The 17860-nt window shown below is 40.0% G+C and overlaps 1 protein-coding gene across 1 annotated transcript in view; it reads left to right on the top strand.

Moving 5' to 3' along the window:
* map3k9.S (mitogen-activated protein kinase kinase kinase 9 S homeolog) overlaps positions 1–17860 on the top strand; it is a 40678-nt gene that overhangs the window by 13254 nt on the left and 9564 nt on the right. Inside the window, exons 3-6 of the mRNA XM_018232232.2 lie at positions 6861–7041; positions 8731–8879; positions 10106–10281; positions 12827–13064. Of these exons, the coding sequence (XP_018087721.1) occupies positions 6861–7041; positions 8731–8879; positions 10106–10281; positions 12827–13064 (744 nt within the window). The remainder of the gene's footprint in view (positions 1–6860; positions 7042–8730; positions 8880–10105; positions 10282–12826; positions 13065–17860) is intronic.

Below are 17860 nucleotides of genomic sequence, written 5' to 3'. Positions count from 1 at the left end.
GGTGCTTATTTTTGAATTCCAGGCTTGGAGGCAAGTTTTGGTTGTATTAAAACCATGTGCACTGCCAAACAGAGCCTCAATGTAGGTTGACAATCCACATAAGGGCTACTAAATGGCCAATCACAGCACTTATTTGGCACCCCAAGAACATTTCTCATGCTAAAGTTGCTCCCCAACTCCTTTTACTTCTTTATGTTGCTCACGGGTTCAAAAGGTTGGGGATCCCTGCCTTAGGATGACTGGCTCCTGATAATAGTTGACTTTAGAGTGTTTGTGTGTGAATGTGATCAGGACCTTAGACTGTAAGCTCACTTTTAATAATTAATGATCGCTGAGGGCAAAAAATGCCGGGGATCTTTCTAAGGAAGTGTCGCCTTCTTATTTTTCTACTATTGCTAGGAACCCTTGTGTATGTGTAGACATGTAAAATATTCAGTTTTATACACTATGCTTTTGCAAGGCTAAACTATGAAAGGGATTTGCTAACATTTTGGCACCCCCATTAAATTAGGCTTTCCTTGTCCTTAAGGCTCTTAATGGCTGACCCATGTGAAAGTCAGAGAATTTCCTAACATTTTAGATGCCAACCATTTATATTTGCAGATGATGTGACGGGTGCTTAAGTGGTGTTGATGCTGAATGCACACAAATTACATTACAGAGATGTTCTGATGATTGTGGAAAGGTTAATTGATTGTCCTTGACGGTTTCAATGGCTGAGAGAGAGGTCGGTGCAGTCACAGGGGATTCAGCACTGATGGTTCATCGAGAAACGTTCATATCCCTGGGTCAGAATATCATAATTGCTGCTTCTGTTCATTTGCAGATCTCTCTATAAATTGCAGCTCTGAATAATTGAACGCAGTACCATTCCAGCCATTAGCTTGAAGTAGGGGGAAGCCTCCTTGTGTTCCGTTGGCTCTTCTCATTTATACATGGGGCAGTAATGCTGTGTTTGCACTCACACAGCACAACATATTGATTTGGCTTGAACAGAAAGAACTTTACTTTATGATGGGATGGTATCAGCAGAAGCAGTCATTTATTTGGCTGAAACATGATAGCTGTTGGGATTAAAAAACCATCAGAAAATTGAAGAGTAGAAAAATACAGCACATAAAACAATATATAATAACTTGATTACAGTTTGCGAAAGCAAGTGATTTCTACAGACCTACCACTTTGACTTGCAAGCGTGTATATTTTGTAGGGATGCACCGAATCCACTATTTTGGATTCGGCCGAACCACCGAATCCTTCGGAAAGATTTGGCGAATACCGAACCAAATCCTAATTTGCATATGTAAATTAGGAGTGGGAAGGGAAAAACATTTTTTACTTGTGACAAAGTCATGCAATTTCCCTCCCCGTCCCTAATTTGCATATGCAAATTAGGATTCGGATTTGGTTCGGCCGAGGAAAGTATTCAGCTGAATCAGAATCCTGCTGAAAAAGGCAGAATCCTGGATTTGTTGCATCCCTAATATTTTGCAGGTAATGTTCTGCAGAGAAGTAATGTAATAAAAAGGGTCTGTAGGCCTACAAAAGTTGGCCATGCATTTCTACTACAGGTATGGGACCTGTTATCCAGAATGCATGGGCCCTGGGGTTTTCCGCAATTTGGATCTGCATGCCTTAAGTCTACTAGAAAATCATGTAAACATTAAATAAACCCAATAGGCTGGTTTTGCTTCCAATAAGGATTAATTATATCTTAGTTGGGATCATTTTTTTTTTTTAAATTTCGATTGTTTGGATAAAATGGAGTCTATGGTAGATAGCCTTTCTGTAATTTGGAGCTTTCTGGATAACCGGTTTTTGGATAAAGGACCTGTATACTTTTCAACAATCAGTCCATAGTGAGTTTCATCTGCTAATGCCCCTTTTGGCATGTAACATCTCCCAGTGAGCGAGCCTTTACTAGTTATTGCTCACGTGTTGTTTTGCTCCCCACTTGGAAATGACCCGAAGTGCCATGACGTTGCTGGAAATGTAAAAGATTCAAATCCCACAATTATGCAAAAATGCCTTGGACGATATTTTGGTTCAGTCTGAAGAATTTACCCACCCTGTTTTACATGGTTACAACTGCACAATATTTTGGCCCTGCATTATTTTAAAGTGGGTCTGTTTTGTCACATGGAATATCAGTGGTGGAGCCGTTGGAATATCAGTGGTAGAGTCCTGTGCGGGTCCATTTTTTTGAAACCTGTACCTTCAACCCATACCCGCAATCTGAAATTTTAACCGCATCTTCCCGCTACCCGACCCGCAATAGGCCAACTAACCTTCCGGCCCGGGGACACACGGAACCTGGAAGTGATGTCACATTTGCCCAGAAGTGACGTCACTCCGGTACCGAAAAAACAATTAAAAACTGGAAGAACCACAAGGGTGGGTGCGTAGGATCAAGCCCGCACCTTTGTTGGGTACCCAGTAGTGTTGTGTGAGTAGGCAATCTACCCGCGGGTTTACCCGCCGACCCTGCACCTCCACCTCCGGAACGGCCGGCTTCCGACTTCCAGCTTCATTTTTTTAAAGACACGCACCTCCTGCCCCGCCCCTTTTGTGGAGTGTATCGGCGGGTCAGCGTGGGCCTTAAAATGGTAGCTGGAAGTCGGTTGGGTTGGCGAAGGGCAGGTTAGGTGCAGGTGCACATTACTAGGCACATTCACTAGGTTACCCGTGAATTGCACACATGGCCAAGGAATCGGGGACTTTTTGTCAAAAACACGACCAACGGCAGGCTGGCCCAGGTTTTTTTTTTGTGTGTGTGTGTGTGTTTTTTCTTTTAATAGGAGCGACTAAAGTAAAGCGAAAACATTATGAAGATCAGACCCCCTCCCCAATTGTGTTCATGGTGGGCGCACTGCAAAGGAAAAAGATTTTGCTACTGACTTTACCAGCAACGGATCCCTTTCCTCAGGAAGTCCTTTATCAGCTTAGGTCAGACATCCGGCTCAGTCTACAGACCTGGCTGATATGCTGCTGAGTCAGCTGTTAACCATTACTTCTCAATAGCACAATTGGGACCATTTCACTGAATAGGAAAGATGGGGGCTACGAGGATGAGGATATGCACCAATACACACGTCTATAGGCAGAGATAAAGTAGCGCCAACACCTGGTCTGTGTTTCTGACCTTCCCCAACCAGTAAATATGATTCTTGGTGCCAAGTGTTATTTATAGGAAAGAAAGATCATGGGGAATAGGAAGAGCAGATAAGTTGTAGTTCATGATTCAGGTCCTTTTGGCACTTCAGCAACTGTCAGGATAGATGAATTGGAACAGAATGTGTTGTTTCCTATGTCGTTAATGCATTTAGTTAAAAGGAATCTCCATTTAAAATTGTTTTATTAATTTTTTTTTTAATTGCATTATGAAAGTGTTTTTTTTTTTTTTAGTGGCTTTAGAGTTTGTCTTTTATTGCAAATTAAATCAATGTCTGGCTGGTAAAGTTTCAGCTCCGTTAATGTGACCATAGGCACGATGCAGATTTTAGCCTCATATCCGACGAACAACCATACATCTCCATCTTCTGACCTGCAACTAACCATTCCGATTACATAAAGTCGTAAAAGAACAATTCAGCCAATGTTCTGGCAATGTTCAGCAATTGTATGAAAGTTATGTCTGACAGTCACCAATTGATATTATCATATAGGCAATACATGCAGAGATATTATCGTTAGCCAACAGAAATCCTCACACGGTTCCGAAAATTGTAGGACCTTTATCTTTGCGTCTATGGTCCGCTTAGTTCTGACTCCATAAACTATGGAGCTAAAGCAGCTGCTAAGAAATCCTAGAGGAGAACTGGCTTGTTCTACATTGTTTCCAGAGAACTGAAAGAGACAAACAAATACTGCTTTCAGTGGCAACTACTTAAGGGTCAGGGCATACGCTCAGATTCGGGGAGATTAGTTGCCCGGCGACAAATCTCCTCTTATTCGGGATGACAAATCACTTCTTCGGGATGACAAATCTCCCCGAACTGCCTTCCTGCCGGCTAGAATGAAAATCACCGGTGGGATGGCACTTGGAGAGATTCGTTTAATGAAGTCGCCCAAAGTTTCCTCATGAGGCAACTTCGGGCGACTTTGGAAAACGATTTTCATTCTAGCCGGCAGGAAGGCAGTTTGGGGAGATTAGTCGTCCTGAAGAAGAGGAGATTTGTCAGTGTGTCTGACTGCTGTATAACCCTACGGAGGTTGTTGCGTTCTTTCTTTAAAAGAGAGCAGGTTGTTGCATTCTTCCTTTAAAAGAGAGCAGGTTGTTGCATTCTTCCTTTATTAGAGAGCAGGTTGTTGCATTCTTCCTTTAAAAGAGCGCAGGTTGTTGCATTCTTCCTTTATAAGAGAGCAGGTTATTGCATTCTTCTTTTAGAAGAGAGCAGGTTGTTGGGTTCTTCTTTTAGAAGAGAGCAGGTTGTTGGGTTCTTCTTTTAGAAGAGAGCAGGTTGTTGCATTCTTCATTTAGAAGAGAGCAGGTTGTTGCATTCTTCTTTTAGAAGAGAGCAGATTGTTGCGTTCTTCCTTTAGAAGAGAGCAGGTTGTTGCGTTCTTCCTTTAGAAGAGAGCAGGTTGTTGCATTCCTACTTTATAAGAGAGCAGGTTGTTGCATTCCTACTTTATAAGAGAGCAGGTTGTTGCATTCTTCCTTTATAAGAGAGCAGGTTGTTGCGTTCTTCCTTTATAAGAGAGCAGGTTGTTGTGTTCTTCCTTTATAAGAGAGCAGGTTGTTGCATTCTTACTTTATAAGAGAGCAGGTTGTTGCATTCTTACTTTATAAGAGAGCAGGTTGTTGCATTCCTACTTTATATATAGACAAATAAAAGAGGTACTCTGCGCTCAACCAATTATCAATATAGTGATAATGGGTTGAGTGCAGAGGACTCTTGTATTTGACTATATGTATTTTGTGGTCACAGCCTCATTGCACCCCCGCCTAATGGTTTTAAAAATTAGTGGTGAGCACAACTTTCCCTTGTTTGTTATAGCATTCCTACTTTATAAGAGAGCAGGTTGTTGCATTCTAACTTATAACATAGAATCTTGTTGCATTATTCCTTTATAAGAGAGCAGGTTTTTGTCCCCATGGCTATACAGCAGCTTGTTTATATAAACTATAGTAGTACTTATCTGTTATCTACTGTGTATCCTGTGCTTGAATGGCTGCCCCATGGCTACACAGCAGCTTGTTTATATAAACTATAGTAGTACTTATCTGTTATCTACTGTGTATCCTGTGCTTGAATGGCTGCCCCCATGGCTACACAGCAGCTTGTTTATATAAACAATAGTAGTACTTATCTGTTATCTACTGTGTATCCTGTGCTTGAATGGCTGCCCCCATGGCTAAACATCCGCATGTTTCTTTCAATTATAGTAGTCTTTCTGAAGCAAATATACCAGTTCTACCAGTGTAGCACAACAGTATACTATGGTTTCATTACTTCAAAAGACTTTCCTTTTTTGGTGTTACTGATATTTTTAGGGTTTAACCAGCTGCTACTTGGAATCTTTCAGAAAATGACTGGTGTTTATTTTAATGCAACATGAATTTTCTTGCAAAACCATTTTTTGTGGTCCTGTAACAGTATCACAAGCATGCATTTCACTGTAATACTTTTTTTATACAAATAGGTCCCACATTAATAAATCGTTAATGTCCCGATATTATTTCCTTCTCTTCTAACCTTTCTGCTTTCAGAAGTTACCTCCAGTCTTCAGACTAATGCTGCCATAATTGCCTCACCGCATTGTGCTTTTGATTTTGTTAAAGTGATACTGTCATGGGAAAAAAATATTTTTTCAAAATTAATCAGTTAATAGTGCTGCTCCAGCAGAATTCTGCACTGAAATCCATTTCTCAAAAGAGCAAACAGATTTTTTTATATTCAATTTTGAAATCTGACATGGGGCTAGACATATTGTCAATTTCCCAGCTGCCCCTGGTCATGTGACTTGTGCTCTGATAAACTTCAATCACTCTTTACTGCTGCACTGCAAGTTGGAGTGATATCACCCCCCCCTCCAGCAGCCAAACAAAAGAACAATGGGAAGGTAACCAGATAGCAGCTCCCTAACACAAGATAACAGCTGCCTGGTAGATCTAAGAACAACACTCAATAGTAAAATCCCATGTCCCACCAAGACACATTCAGTTACATTGAGAAGGAAAAACAGCAGCCTGCCAGAAAGCATTTCTCTCCTAAAGTGCAGGCACAAGTCACATGACCAGGGGCCGCTGGGAAATTGACAAAATGTCAGATTTCAAAATTGATTATAAAAAAATCTGTTTGCTCTTTTGAGAAATGGATTTCAGTGCAGAATTCTGCTGGAGTAGCACTATTAACTGATGCGTTTTGAAAAAAACATGTTTTCCTTTTCAGGTTCTCCCTTGGGGCCGTCAGTATATACTTAACCATTCCCATCTTCCAGCAATGTATTTCTCCAGACCCACCCCCACTATGAAACTGCAACTAGAATTTAGTTGTAGCCCTGTACAGACAAAGAGCCCCAAATTACCGGAAAGGATTGCCAGTGATTACATTGTTTTACTTCTCTTAAAGCCACACACCACTATACAGTAGAACCTCCATTTTACGTTTTTCAGTGGACCAGAAAAAAAATGGTGTAAAATCCAGGAAAATGCAAAATCAGGGAAAAGTATTATGCATAATATATAGGTGGGAACACAAAACAACAATGTAAAATTGTTCCTTAGGAAGTGTCCACATACACTGGTCACATACAGTTGACTTATTTTGCATATCCTGGTTTTGTTTGACATTCATGACAATCGGAGCGTTTTTTTATTGTTTATTAAACTGTTATTGTATTGTGTCTTTTGACAGTTTTAATTCTGCAAATGGTAGAAAACGGGGACCTGAGCAAGAAGGTGTTGAAGATCACAGACTTTGGCCTTGCAAGGGAGTGGCATAGGACCACAAAGATGAGTGCAGCGGGCACCTACGCATGGATGGCACCAGAAGTCATTCGTTCTTCTATGTTCTCCAAGGGAAGTGATGTGTGGAGGTGGGTCACCTATATTTACCTATTTAACCTTTCTTTAACCTCCCCATTCAACCATAAATGTCATAGCTTGGTACATGCTTCATCTTAATTCTGTACTTGCGGGGGCAGCATACCCTTTTCTCAACATTAGTTCAGTTGAACTCGATGGACATGTGTCTTTTTTCAACCTTACTTATTACTATGTAACTATGTAAGAGGACCTGTGCTGAATGTGTTTTACCTGTTGTTTAAAGGGATACTGTCATGGGAAAAAAATTTTTTTTCAAAATGAATCAGTTAATAGTGCTGCTCCAGAAGAATTCTGCACTGAAATCCATTTATCAAAAGAGCAAATAGTTTTTTTTATATTCAATTTTGAAATCTGACATGGGGCTAGACATTTTGTCAATTTCCCAGCTGCCCCTGGTCATGTGACTTGTGCCTGCACTTTAGGAGAGAAATGCTTTTTGGCAGGCTGCTGTTTTTCCTTCTCAATGTAACTGAATGTGTCTCAGTGGGACATGGGTTTTTACTATTGAGTGTTGTTCTTAGATCTACCAGGCAGCTGTTATCTTGTGTTAGGGAGCTGCTATCTGGTTACCTTCCCATTGTTCTGTTGTTAGGCTGCTGGGGGGAAAAAAGGGAGGGGGTGATATCACCCCAACTTGCAGTAAAGAGTGATTGAAGTTTATCAGAGTACAAGTCACATGACTTGGGGCAGCTGGGAAATTGACAAAATGTCTAGCCCCATGTCAAATTTCAAAATTGAATATAAAAAAATCTGTTTGCTCTTTTGAGAAATGGATTTCAGTGCAGAATTCTGCTGGATTAGCACTATTAACTGACTCATTTTGAAAAAAAATTTTTTCCCATGACAGTATCCCTTTAATTAGAAAATCTGTGTGTTTTTTTATTATTACTTGCATTAAACAGAAGGGATGCACTGAATCTTAATTTGCATATGCAAATTAGGGATGGGAAGGGGAAAACATTTTTTACTTGTTTTGTGACAAAAAGTCACAAGATTTCCCTCCCGCAATGCTATTTAGGATTCGGTTCAGCTGGGCAGAAGTATTCAGCCGAATCCGAATCCTGCTGCAAAAGGCCGAGTCACAATGGCTGGCAAAGGATTCAGCTTGTGAAAGGGAAGATTTTGTATACACAGGGTGCTTATTACTGATCTGGTCGTTTGTTTTGCAAAATAACTTAAATGTGATATATTGACTATAGTCAATATATACAATCAGTGCTCCTGCCTTCTGACCATAAGGGCCAGATCAAGAGAGAAAACACATAATTTCACAGAATGGTACAGACTCACCCTGCTTCTTCTTACTGAATTTAGTGACTGACTATTGAGAATTTAGTTTGTTTAAACTCACACAGGTCTGCAATAATGCTAAACCAATGGAAAAAATTAAGAGTTTGAAGGCACACTATCTCATGAAGTAAAAACCACAGTTTATTGTATCGTTAAAAACAAGTCACTGCTGTAATGGACACCTAGCGCGTTTCGGGAACACCCCTTAATCATAGGCTGCTATGATTAAGGGGTGTTCTAATTAAATTAGACATTTAACTGTAAAAAAAAAAACATTTGTTATCTAAAAATACCGATTGTCTTAATGTGGAACATATCTTTAATCAAATGTGAGATGGTTGTATGTATTATTTTGAATGCAGGCTCTTAATACTGTGTTTCTATTAAAGCTATGGAGTGCTGCTGTGGGAACTTCTAACTGGGGAGGTACCGTTCCGAGGGATTGATGGTCTGGCAGTTGCTTATGGTGTTGCCATGAATAAACTGTCTCTTCCAATACCTTCAACGTGTCCGGAACCTTTTGCCAAACTGATGGAAGGTAAGAGATGTGTTTCTTACTGATCTCTCATCCAACTTTACTCCAACCCTGCTGGCACTTATGTCTTGCTGCCAAGAATATACCGTAATATGTATTTGGCTTTCAGCACCTGTCCTTTTTGCAATATGCCGCACGCACCTCTAGGAACAGTGAATCAAATGCAGGATTTAATGTGTTTCGTACCCCATGTGCGACAGGTATAGGCAAAATCTTTTTAATATTAAACAGGCAGTATTTATACGTTTCAATGAATTGGGCATGCGCTGAACATACATTTTGCCTATTGTTTTATCAAGAAAATCTATGGTGTTATTTCTTTGAGCTAAATAGGACTAACTGAAACTACTCTGTTTGGTCCTTGTGAGGCAGTTTATTAGATTACCAGAATACAGATAAAGAGAAGTCCATTATTCAGGGTATTACCTTTGCACTGGTAATCTAACTGCCTGCCCTGTAAAGACCAAACATTGAGTAGCTTCAGTTTCCCTGTTTAGCTCAAAAACCATAGACATTTTATGATTAAAACAATAGGCAAAACTATGTTCAGCAAAAGGGAATAGGATGGCAGCCCCCATCATTATATAATATGTGTATGGGCAAATGTGCCAGGCTCTGTTATTAAAACATTCTATAGAAGAAGAAGTAAAGGTAAGAAATCACACTCACTACCTGGCATGTTTAGGCATCAAATATTTACTTTGCCCCCAAATAAGGCACACACAGCCAAAACAAACACTGTTAATTACTAAATAACATACAATTATAAAGTATACCCTCACATTTTATTGGTAAATGAAGATAGTGGTGTTTTTATGGAGGAAGGGTAACAGGCCAATAACACATGGAGTATTTTGTGTACTGTTGATGTTGTCTGTTGGAAAACTAGGCCATCACTCCTCGTGTTAGCAAATAGCAAGCACAGGGTTGACACATATGTAATAGTGAAAGGCATAAAATGCTTGTGTGAGTGTTGGGCACTAATATCTACAGTGACAGTCAGACAGTTGTACATCCCTGTTTTCCACAGCTGCTGGCAGAGAAATCGTCCCTTTTGCTGAAAGCCTTACAAGATTGTACACAAATACAGTATAATTTGCCCTAACCCATTATCCAGTAGCAATCAGCTACTTTCATTACTCTAGCTACAATAGACCATTAAATATTTGTCTATAGTTTATGGCTGTTGTGTATAGCCTTGTTAATAACCATATCCTTTTACTTTCTAGACTGCTGGAACCCTGACCCTCATTGCCGCCCTTCTTTCACCAACATATTGTTCCAGCTTACCATCATAGAGGAGTCTGGATTCTTTGAGATGCCCATGGAGTCATTCCATTCCCTGCAGGAAGACTGGAAGCGTGAAATCCAGGAGATGTTTGATCAGCTCAGGGCTAAAGAAAAAGTAAGACCAAACTAGAACACTGCGAAGCAGAGGCATTTTTAAAATGGAGTTTCTCCCTTATACTTTTTGACATTTTAACATTCAAAGATAAACCATAACAAGATCAGTAATGTCAGCTTTGCAGTTTAGGGCAGGGACACACGCTCAGATTCGGGGAGATTAGTCGCCCATCGACAAATCTCCTCTCCTTCGGGGCGACTAATCTCTACGAACTGCCTCCAGCCAGCTAGACTGTAAATCGCCGGCGGGGTGGCAATCGGTGTGCTTCGTTTTCCGAAGTTGCCTCATGAGGAAACGTCGGAAAACGAAGTGCCCTGAGTGCCATCCCCCCAGCGAGTTAGATTCTAGCCGCGGGGAGATTAGTCACTCTGAAGAAGAGGCGATTTATCGCCGGGCAACTAAATCTCCCCGAAACTGAGCGTGTGTCTCTGCCCTTAGTCTGTTTATTCCCGTTCAGTTTCCCTCTGGCTGGGGATATGGGAATTTTCTGTTTTGCTATCTCTTTCCCCCCTACTGTGCAGACCCACACAAACACACTATTTCTCTGCCTTTTTAGCACTATCACAGAACAGGTCAGCAAAGTGCTTCAGATACAGCAGTGTTTGCAGTATTTTTTGTATGTTCGCTTCTTCCTTCTCATAGAACCATAATAGGTCTATACTTTATATAAAGTATAGCAGCTGTTTTTACCATGTACAGAAGCAAACATCTTATCTGTGACTATTCAGCTACCGTCAAACTAGAAATCTCCGCATCGCTGATGTGTGGAATTACCATTCGCTGGATAGTTCCAGCTTGACAGTTCCTTGGGTTAATAAGCTAGAAGTTCCAAAGGCCTTTTAAAAGAGTTTATTATTTTCTGATAATTCAAATACAAAAAAAAAAAAATAGGAAATGTACACATTTCAGGCTTTTTTAAAGGGTATTTACCCTTTACCCTTTACCCCTTTGTTCAACTTAAGTTCAGTGTATAGAGCTTGTACTTAAATGTGAGATTATAGAATGGATCTCTTTTTATTCTTTTAGTGCCAGCTGCAATTGGCACCACCTTATAGGCTGAGGGCACTCATACCATTGGCTCCACTTTTCAGCCTGCAGGTTTTTTGTTTTTGTTTGTAGTCTTAGAGAAGCAAATCTGCTCCCTTACTCACCTCTGTAAAACTGCACTGACATACAGCTTCCGGCTACATGACGCAGAGCAATGTCCGTGCTGTTTTACCAAGGTGCATAAGGGAGCAGAAATGCTTCTCTCAGCCAGTGCTGTAGATTCTATACTCCATGGCAAGTAAAGCTTGTGTTTTTGCTGAACAACATGGAAATAATTGCACTGTGTGATATCCTATAGCCAACAGGTATTTTGCTTTCCGTATCTCAGTTGTTGCATGTTTGTTGTTGTGTGTGATAGCAGCCATGTTTGCACTGATGTCTAGTAATACTCTGTTTGTAGTTCCAGCCTACATGTACCATGCCGTGCACAGTGCCTACTATAGTCAGTTTACTCAATTAGCAAGTGTATTTCTCTACAGCTGAAGACTAAATCCATACTGCACTAATGCTTTCCTATTCCAATCTATTCGTACTGCCTTTATACCTTTTTACCATTAAAGGGCACCAATCATGACCAAAATCATTTACTAAGTAAATACACTATGTGAAAGTTCAAGAAATCCGATTTTTAAAACAGTAAGACTTGTTTGTATAATGTAAACGATCAGCTCACTATTCCTTCTGCAAGATCTCCCCTATCTCCCCTGCAGCTCTAGCTGAGGCAGCCATCTTGGATTTCACTGGCTCCTCCTACCTATATCTTCCCAGCCAACTGCAGCTCTGAAATCTCGCACATGCTCAGTTGAAATTCCTTGCTTGCTTATCAACCCTTCTAAGCTATTCCTACCTATATCTTCCCAGCCAACTGCAGCTCTGAAATCTCGCACATGCTCAGTTGAAATTCCTTGCTTGCTTATCAACCCTTCTAAGCTATTTTCAAATCAGCCAAACCTGTGTGTTAGCTGCTGTTCAGTAGTGCTGCCACCTGCTGGAAGTTAGTGTGTGCCCTTCATTTGCATAATGACTTCTATTGGAGGAGTTTACTTAAACAAGCCATTCTGGGTAGAATACTCAAAGCAGCGTTACAATCTGAGCATGCTCCTGAAATTTGCATATTAGAGTCTCTGTTATAGTCTCAATATGGCCTCCCTCAGTGAAAACCCATTTGGCAAAGTAAGGGATTTTTTTAAAACCTGCAGTTTTTTCAAAAAACTATATATGTAGTTTGATTAAACGTGTTTAGCTTGTACTGGGCAGATTGTTAATATGTGTTTGATTTTGGCTTTAAAGCACTGAAGCAAATTTTAATACACTTTGCTTCAAACAACTTGGTGTTTTATGTCAACTTTTTACTGTATGTCTCTCTTGTTTTTTCCATCATACTGAACTTACACACTGTCTGTACCAACACAAGCACACACATTAAGATGCTGACATTATCCCTATCTTATTTGCTTTGATGAAGGACGGTTTGTGTTTTTTTTCCTTTTAACCCCAGGAGTTGCGGAGCTGGGAAGAAGAACTGTCTCGGGCCGCCTTGGAACAGAAAAACCACGAAGAACTACTGAGAAGGAGAGAACAAGAGCTGGCCGATCGGGAGATCGACATTCTGGAACGGGAGCTGAACATAATCATTCATCAACTGTGTCAAGAGAAACCCAAAGTGAAGAAGCGAAAGGGGAAGTTTAAGAAGAACAAACTAAAGCTGGATGGCAACATTATTAGCTTGCCTTCTGGTGGGTTTCACACGCATATAACCTCTGTTAAATGTTAACCTCCATTCACTCTCCTGTCTGCTCATTTTCAAGTGTGGGGCCATGCTTGCAAGCTTAAAAAGTATAATTAAATGGACATAAACATTCAGTAATAAGAGTCTAGTACAAGTCAGGTCTAGTCTAGTAACCTACAAAACCTATTCAACGTTTGCTTCCATAATTCTAACTGCAATAGACTAGTAAATATTAACTTGTGTCTCGGAAGTTCAAAACTTAGGGGGTTATTATTAAAATATTTGTGGTTAGAGTTTTAAAGGGGAAAACACAATTTTTCAGGGGGAAAAGAAACTGGTTTTTTTCGAGATTTATTAAAACCCGATGCTGCTAAAAGTCAGAATAAAAAAGTACTCCATCTTAAACTGCCGAGGTCATGTAGAAGTCAATGGCAAATGTCCCAAACAATTGGAAAATATTATGATCTGTGCTGGGCTTCATACAATAATCCAAAGCGGTTGGGGTTCTTGTGCAATAATCCGAAAAATTCTGTGTTTTCAGGTGTCAAATCTGAAAAAATAATACAATTCTGATTTTTTTTTTCTTTTACGATTTTATTGAGTTTTCCTGCGCCAGATTTTTTAGTTAATTCATTGATAAATATGGTAATAATGTACATGGGAGTTTGGTCAAAATGGTTTTAATAAAATAGTGAGACATTTTCAGATTTTAGTAAATAACCCCTTTAGTCTTGGATAGCAAACTGCGCACACGTTACAGTATTCCCTCAAAGGTTTAACACCGTTCCTTCCTCTCAGTACAGAATGAACAAATATGCTTGTTAGTACAGGCATGGGACCTGTTATCCAGAATGCTCTGGGGGTTTCCTGATAATGGATCTTTCCATAATTTGGATCTTCATGCCTTAAGTCTACTAGAAATTCATGTAAACATGAAATAAACCCAATAGGCTGGTTTTGCTTCCAATAAGGATTAATTATATCTTAGTTGGGATTAAGTACAAGCTACTGTTTTATTATTACACAGAAAAAGGAAATCATTTTTAAAAATTTGGATTATTTGGATAAAATGGAGTCTATGGGAGACAGGCCTTCTGTAATTTGGAGCTTTCTGGATATCGGGTGTCCGGATAAGGGATCTTATACCTGTATCTGGGCAGAATGTACCAGGCTTTGAATTATGTACCATGTCTTATGACCATTTATGACCAATTTCTCATTGTGAACTCCTGAGCTACCTGCTGCCAATGAGAGAAGTAGGAGAGCATGGTGTTGGTAAGAATTACATAATCGGTATGTAGTTCACCTGTGCCTAGGGACGCCACCTGGTCAGTATTTTACCAGTAAAAATGTTGCCTGACGCCATTGTTATAATAAAAGAATAGAAATAGAAAGCTAGTATTTTTTTCTAGAAAAGAGGCCAACTCTACATGTGCCCCATTCACTGGATAGAATACATTTAGAATTTTATTAAAGGGGTGGTTCACCTTTAAAGGAGAACTTATGTTTTGTGTTTCTGTACCAGCCCAAGGCTGGAGACACATTAAAGATCTGTGTCTCCAAAGATGCCCCTGTAGCTCCCCATCTTCTTTTCTGCTGATTCACTGCACGTGCTCTGTGCTGCTGTCACTTACTGAGCTTAGGGAGCCACTCACAATATACAGTACACATAGAATAGAAATGTCACAATATAAGGCTGATTAGTAATTAATACACATAATTACTACATGGCAGCACAGAAATCAGTGCAATTAGCATCAGAACTTAATAATCAGCAAACCTGTAGCATCAGCTTATATTACAGCCAGGGAAGCTCATTTTCTGCTGGATAATTAGTGACGAGCCCTAAGCTTAGCTTCTCAACAGCCAATCAGAGCCCACTGAGCATGTGAGTGTCACAGACACTTTCCAAGATGGTGACCCCCTGTGACAAGTTTGAAGTCCTGGATCATTGCTGCTATTGACAAGCTCAAACTTTTAGCTATATTCATTTTTAGGGTTTAGTTCTCCTTTAAGTTAACTTTTAGTATGTTTTAGAATGGTAAATTCTAAGCAACTGTTCAATTGGTTGTCATTATTTGTTTTTAATCGTTTTTATAGTTATTTGTCTTTTTCTTCTGACTCTTTGCAGCTTTCAGATGGGCGTTACTGTCCCCTTCTAAAAAGCAAATGCTCTGTAAGGCTACAAATGTATTGTTAATGCTAATTTTTATTGCTAATCTTTCTACTCAGGACCACTCCTATTCATATTCCAGTCTGTTATTCAAATCAATGCATGGTTGCTAGGGTAATTCGGACCCTAGCTACCAGATTGCTTAAAATGCAAATTGCAGAGCTGCTGAGTAAAAAGCTAAATAACTCAAAAACCTTAAAAAATAAAAAACACTTGCAAATATCACTCTAGATCAGTGATCCCCAACCAGTAGCTCGTGAGTAACATGTTGCTCCCCAACCCCTTGGATTTTACTCTCAGTGGCCTCAAAGCATAAGCTTATTTTTTTAATTCCTGGCTTGGAGGCAAGTCTTGATTGCATAAAAAACAGATGTACTACTAAACAGAGCCTCCTGTAGGCTGCCAGTCCACATAGGGGCTACCAATATCCAATCACAGCCCTTATTTGGCTCTATCCAGGAATGTTTTTCATGCTTGTGTTGCTCCCCAACTCTTTTTTTACATCTGAATGTTCCTCACCGGTGAAAAAGTTTGGGGATTCCTGCTCTAGATAATACTAAAAGTTATCTCAAAGGTGAACCACCCCTTTAATCTATTCTCCCAGAAAAGCTTGGAGATGGAGTAATTCCCCTTCTTTTACCCCTGTATCAAAGATTTCCAAGTCCTTAAAGGGATACTGTCATGGGAAAAAAAATTTTTACTGTCAATTTCCCAGCTGCCCCAAGTCATGTGACTTGTGCTATGATGAACTTCAATCACTCTTTACTGCTGTACTGCAAGTTGGAATGATATCACCCCCTCCCTTTCCCCCCAGCAGCCAAACAAAAGAACAATGGGAAGGTAACCAGATAGCAGCTCCCTAACACAAGATAACAGCTGCCTGGAAGATCTAAGAACAACACTCAATAGTAAAATCCAGGTCCCACTGAGACACATTCAGTTACATTGAGAAGGAAAAACAGCAGCCTGCCAGAAAGCATTTCTCTCCAAGCAAGTCACATGACTGGGGGCAGCTGGGAAATTGACAAAATGTCTAGCCCCATGCCAGATTTCAAAATTGAATATAAAAAAATCTGTTTGCTCTTTTGAGAAATGGATTTCAGTGCAGAATTCTGCTGGAGTAGCACTATTAACTGATTCATTTTGGAAAAAAGCATGTTTTCCGATGACAGGATCCCTTTAATAGAAAATGCAAAGCCACAGATTGATATAATTCTGCTCAGACAAGGTGACCGTTACAAGCATTTCTGTTAAGGGCTGCAGTTATCGGCACACCATGGGAGTTTTCTTCCTCTCCAAGCTTGGGTTTTATTCATAACTGCTTTAGGGTTGTACACAGAATTATCTCTGGGAATCATTTATTGCTGTTTTGTTCTAGTGCTTGAAAGAACTTGCCTGCTCAGATAAAGCTTAGTAATGCATGCCAATGCTTGTTGTAATAGTGATAAATAGAAAATATGCATAAGTTCTTTTTTGTTATTTTTTTTTGTTATTTTGCTGCTGTTCAGCTGTCCTAGGGAAGCATATGGCCGTGCACCCAATGGAGCTTCAACTGCCATATGTGAACTTATCACTGCAGGTGAAAAAAGGAGCAAAATAACCCGCAGCAACCAATCAGATGTTTGCTTTCCAACAGCTACGCTGTAATGCCATAATATGTATAGCTTTTGGCCCTATTTTTGGCTCACTTTGATAGAACTCGGGTTACCCTGGACTAAATACAGTCTGTCATGGTTTTTCTATTATATGTAAGAAGGTCTCCCACTGTTAAACTCACCCAATAATAGGTGCCATTGCACCTTTTTACTGTCACATTAACTGTGCTGAGACATCAGAAAGGCAACCTCAAGAGGTCAACTGTGGCTATCCAGTCATATTTACTTATTAATAAGTGGTCAGTAAAAACAGAATTTCTGGCTACTGCTTGCACTCGATAGAACTGAAGGACACAAACAGCAAAGTTACTGCCATGTGTCTGTTATAAATATCTAGTATAGGTAAATCTAAAAACAACTGGACTTGCTGAGTAATCAATGAAGACGTTTCACTACTCATCCGAGCAGCTTCTTCAGTACAACTGGTGTGGGAAGTTCTCGGCATATAAACTCTTCCACTAATCCATTTACAGTGGCCCATTGTAACTCTTCAGAGAGGCGACATCTGAAGAAATTCATAGAGGTGTAGATTCTGTGTAGATTCTGTGATAGGATTATCCAATGTGTCATGCAACTCCTAGATACAGGTGTTACTTGTGAGAGTTGCATGAATGGATGTGTGAAGTGTTCTGAATCCGCCGGGGTACAGATGTTAGAAGAGCATTGTATGTAGCAGACAGGTGGTGTCGAAGGCCCCCGCCTCTGTTCAGGGATGGTCTCTCCACCTTGACATGAATCGCCTCTTTCACGCCTTGTTCAAACCAGCGTCTTCTTTATCCAAGATTTGGACCTTGCTATCTTCAAAGGAGTGTCCCTTGTCTTTTAAGTGTAGAAAGACAGCTGAGTTTTGCCCTGTAGCGTTCAAAAGTTTTTAGATTTACCTATACTAGATATACCATGACCTGGATGAATGAAAATCTTCATAGTCTGATATAAAGTCCACCTGTATTTCCACTCCCAACTAAGGCAGCAAAT

Source organism: Xenopus laevis, chromosome 8S (genome assembly GCF_017654675.1).
Source record: "Xenopus laevis strain J_2021 chromosome 8S, Xenopus_laevis_v10.1, whole genome shotgun sequence".
In the NCBI taxonomy this organism is placed as follows: Eukaryota; Metazoa; Chordata; class Amphibia; order Anura; family Pipidae; genus Xenopus; species Xenopus laevis.
The sequence above is the reverse complement of the archived record's forward strand: the minus strand, read 5'-3'. Positions and strand labels throughout refer to the sequence as shown.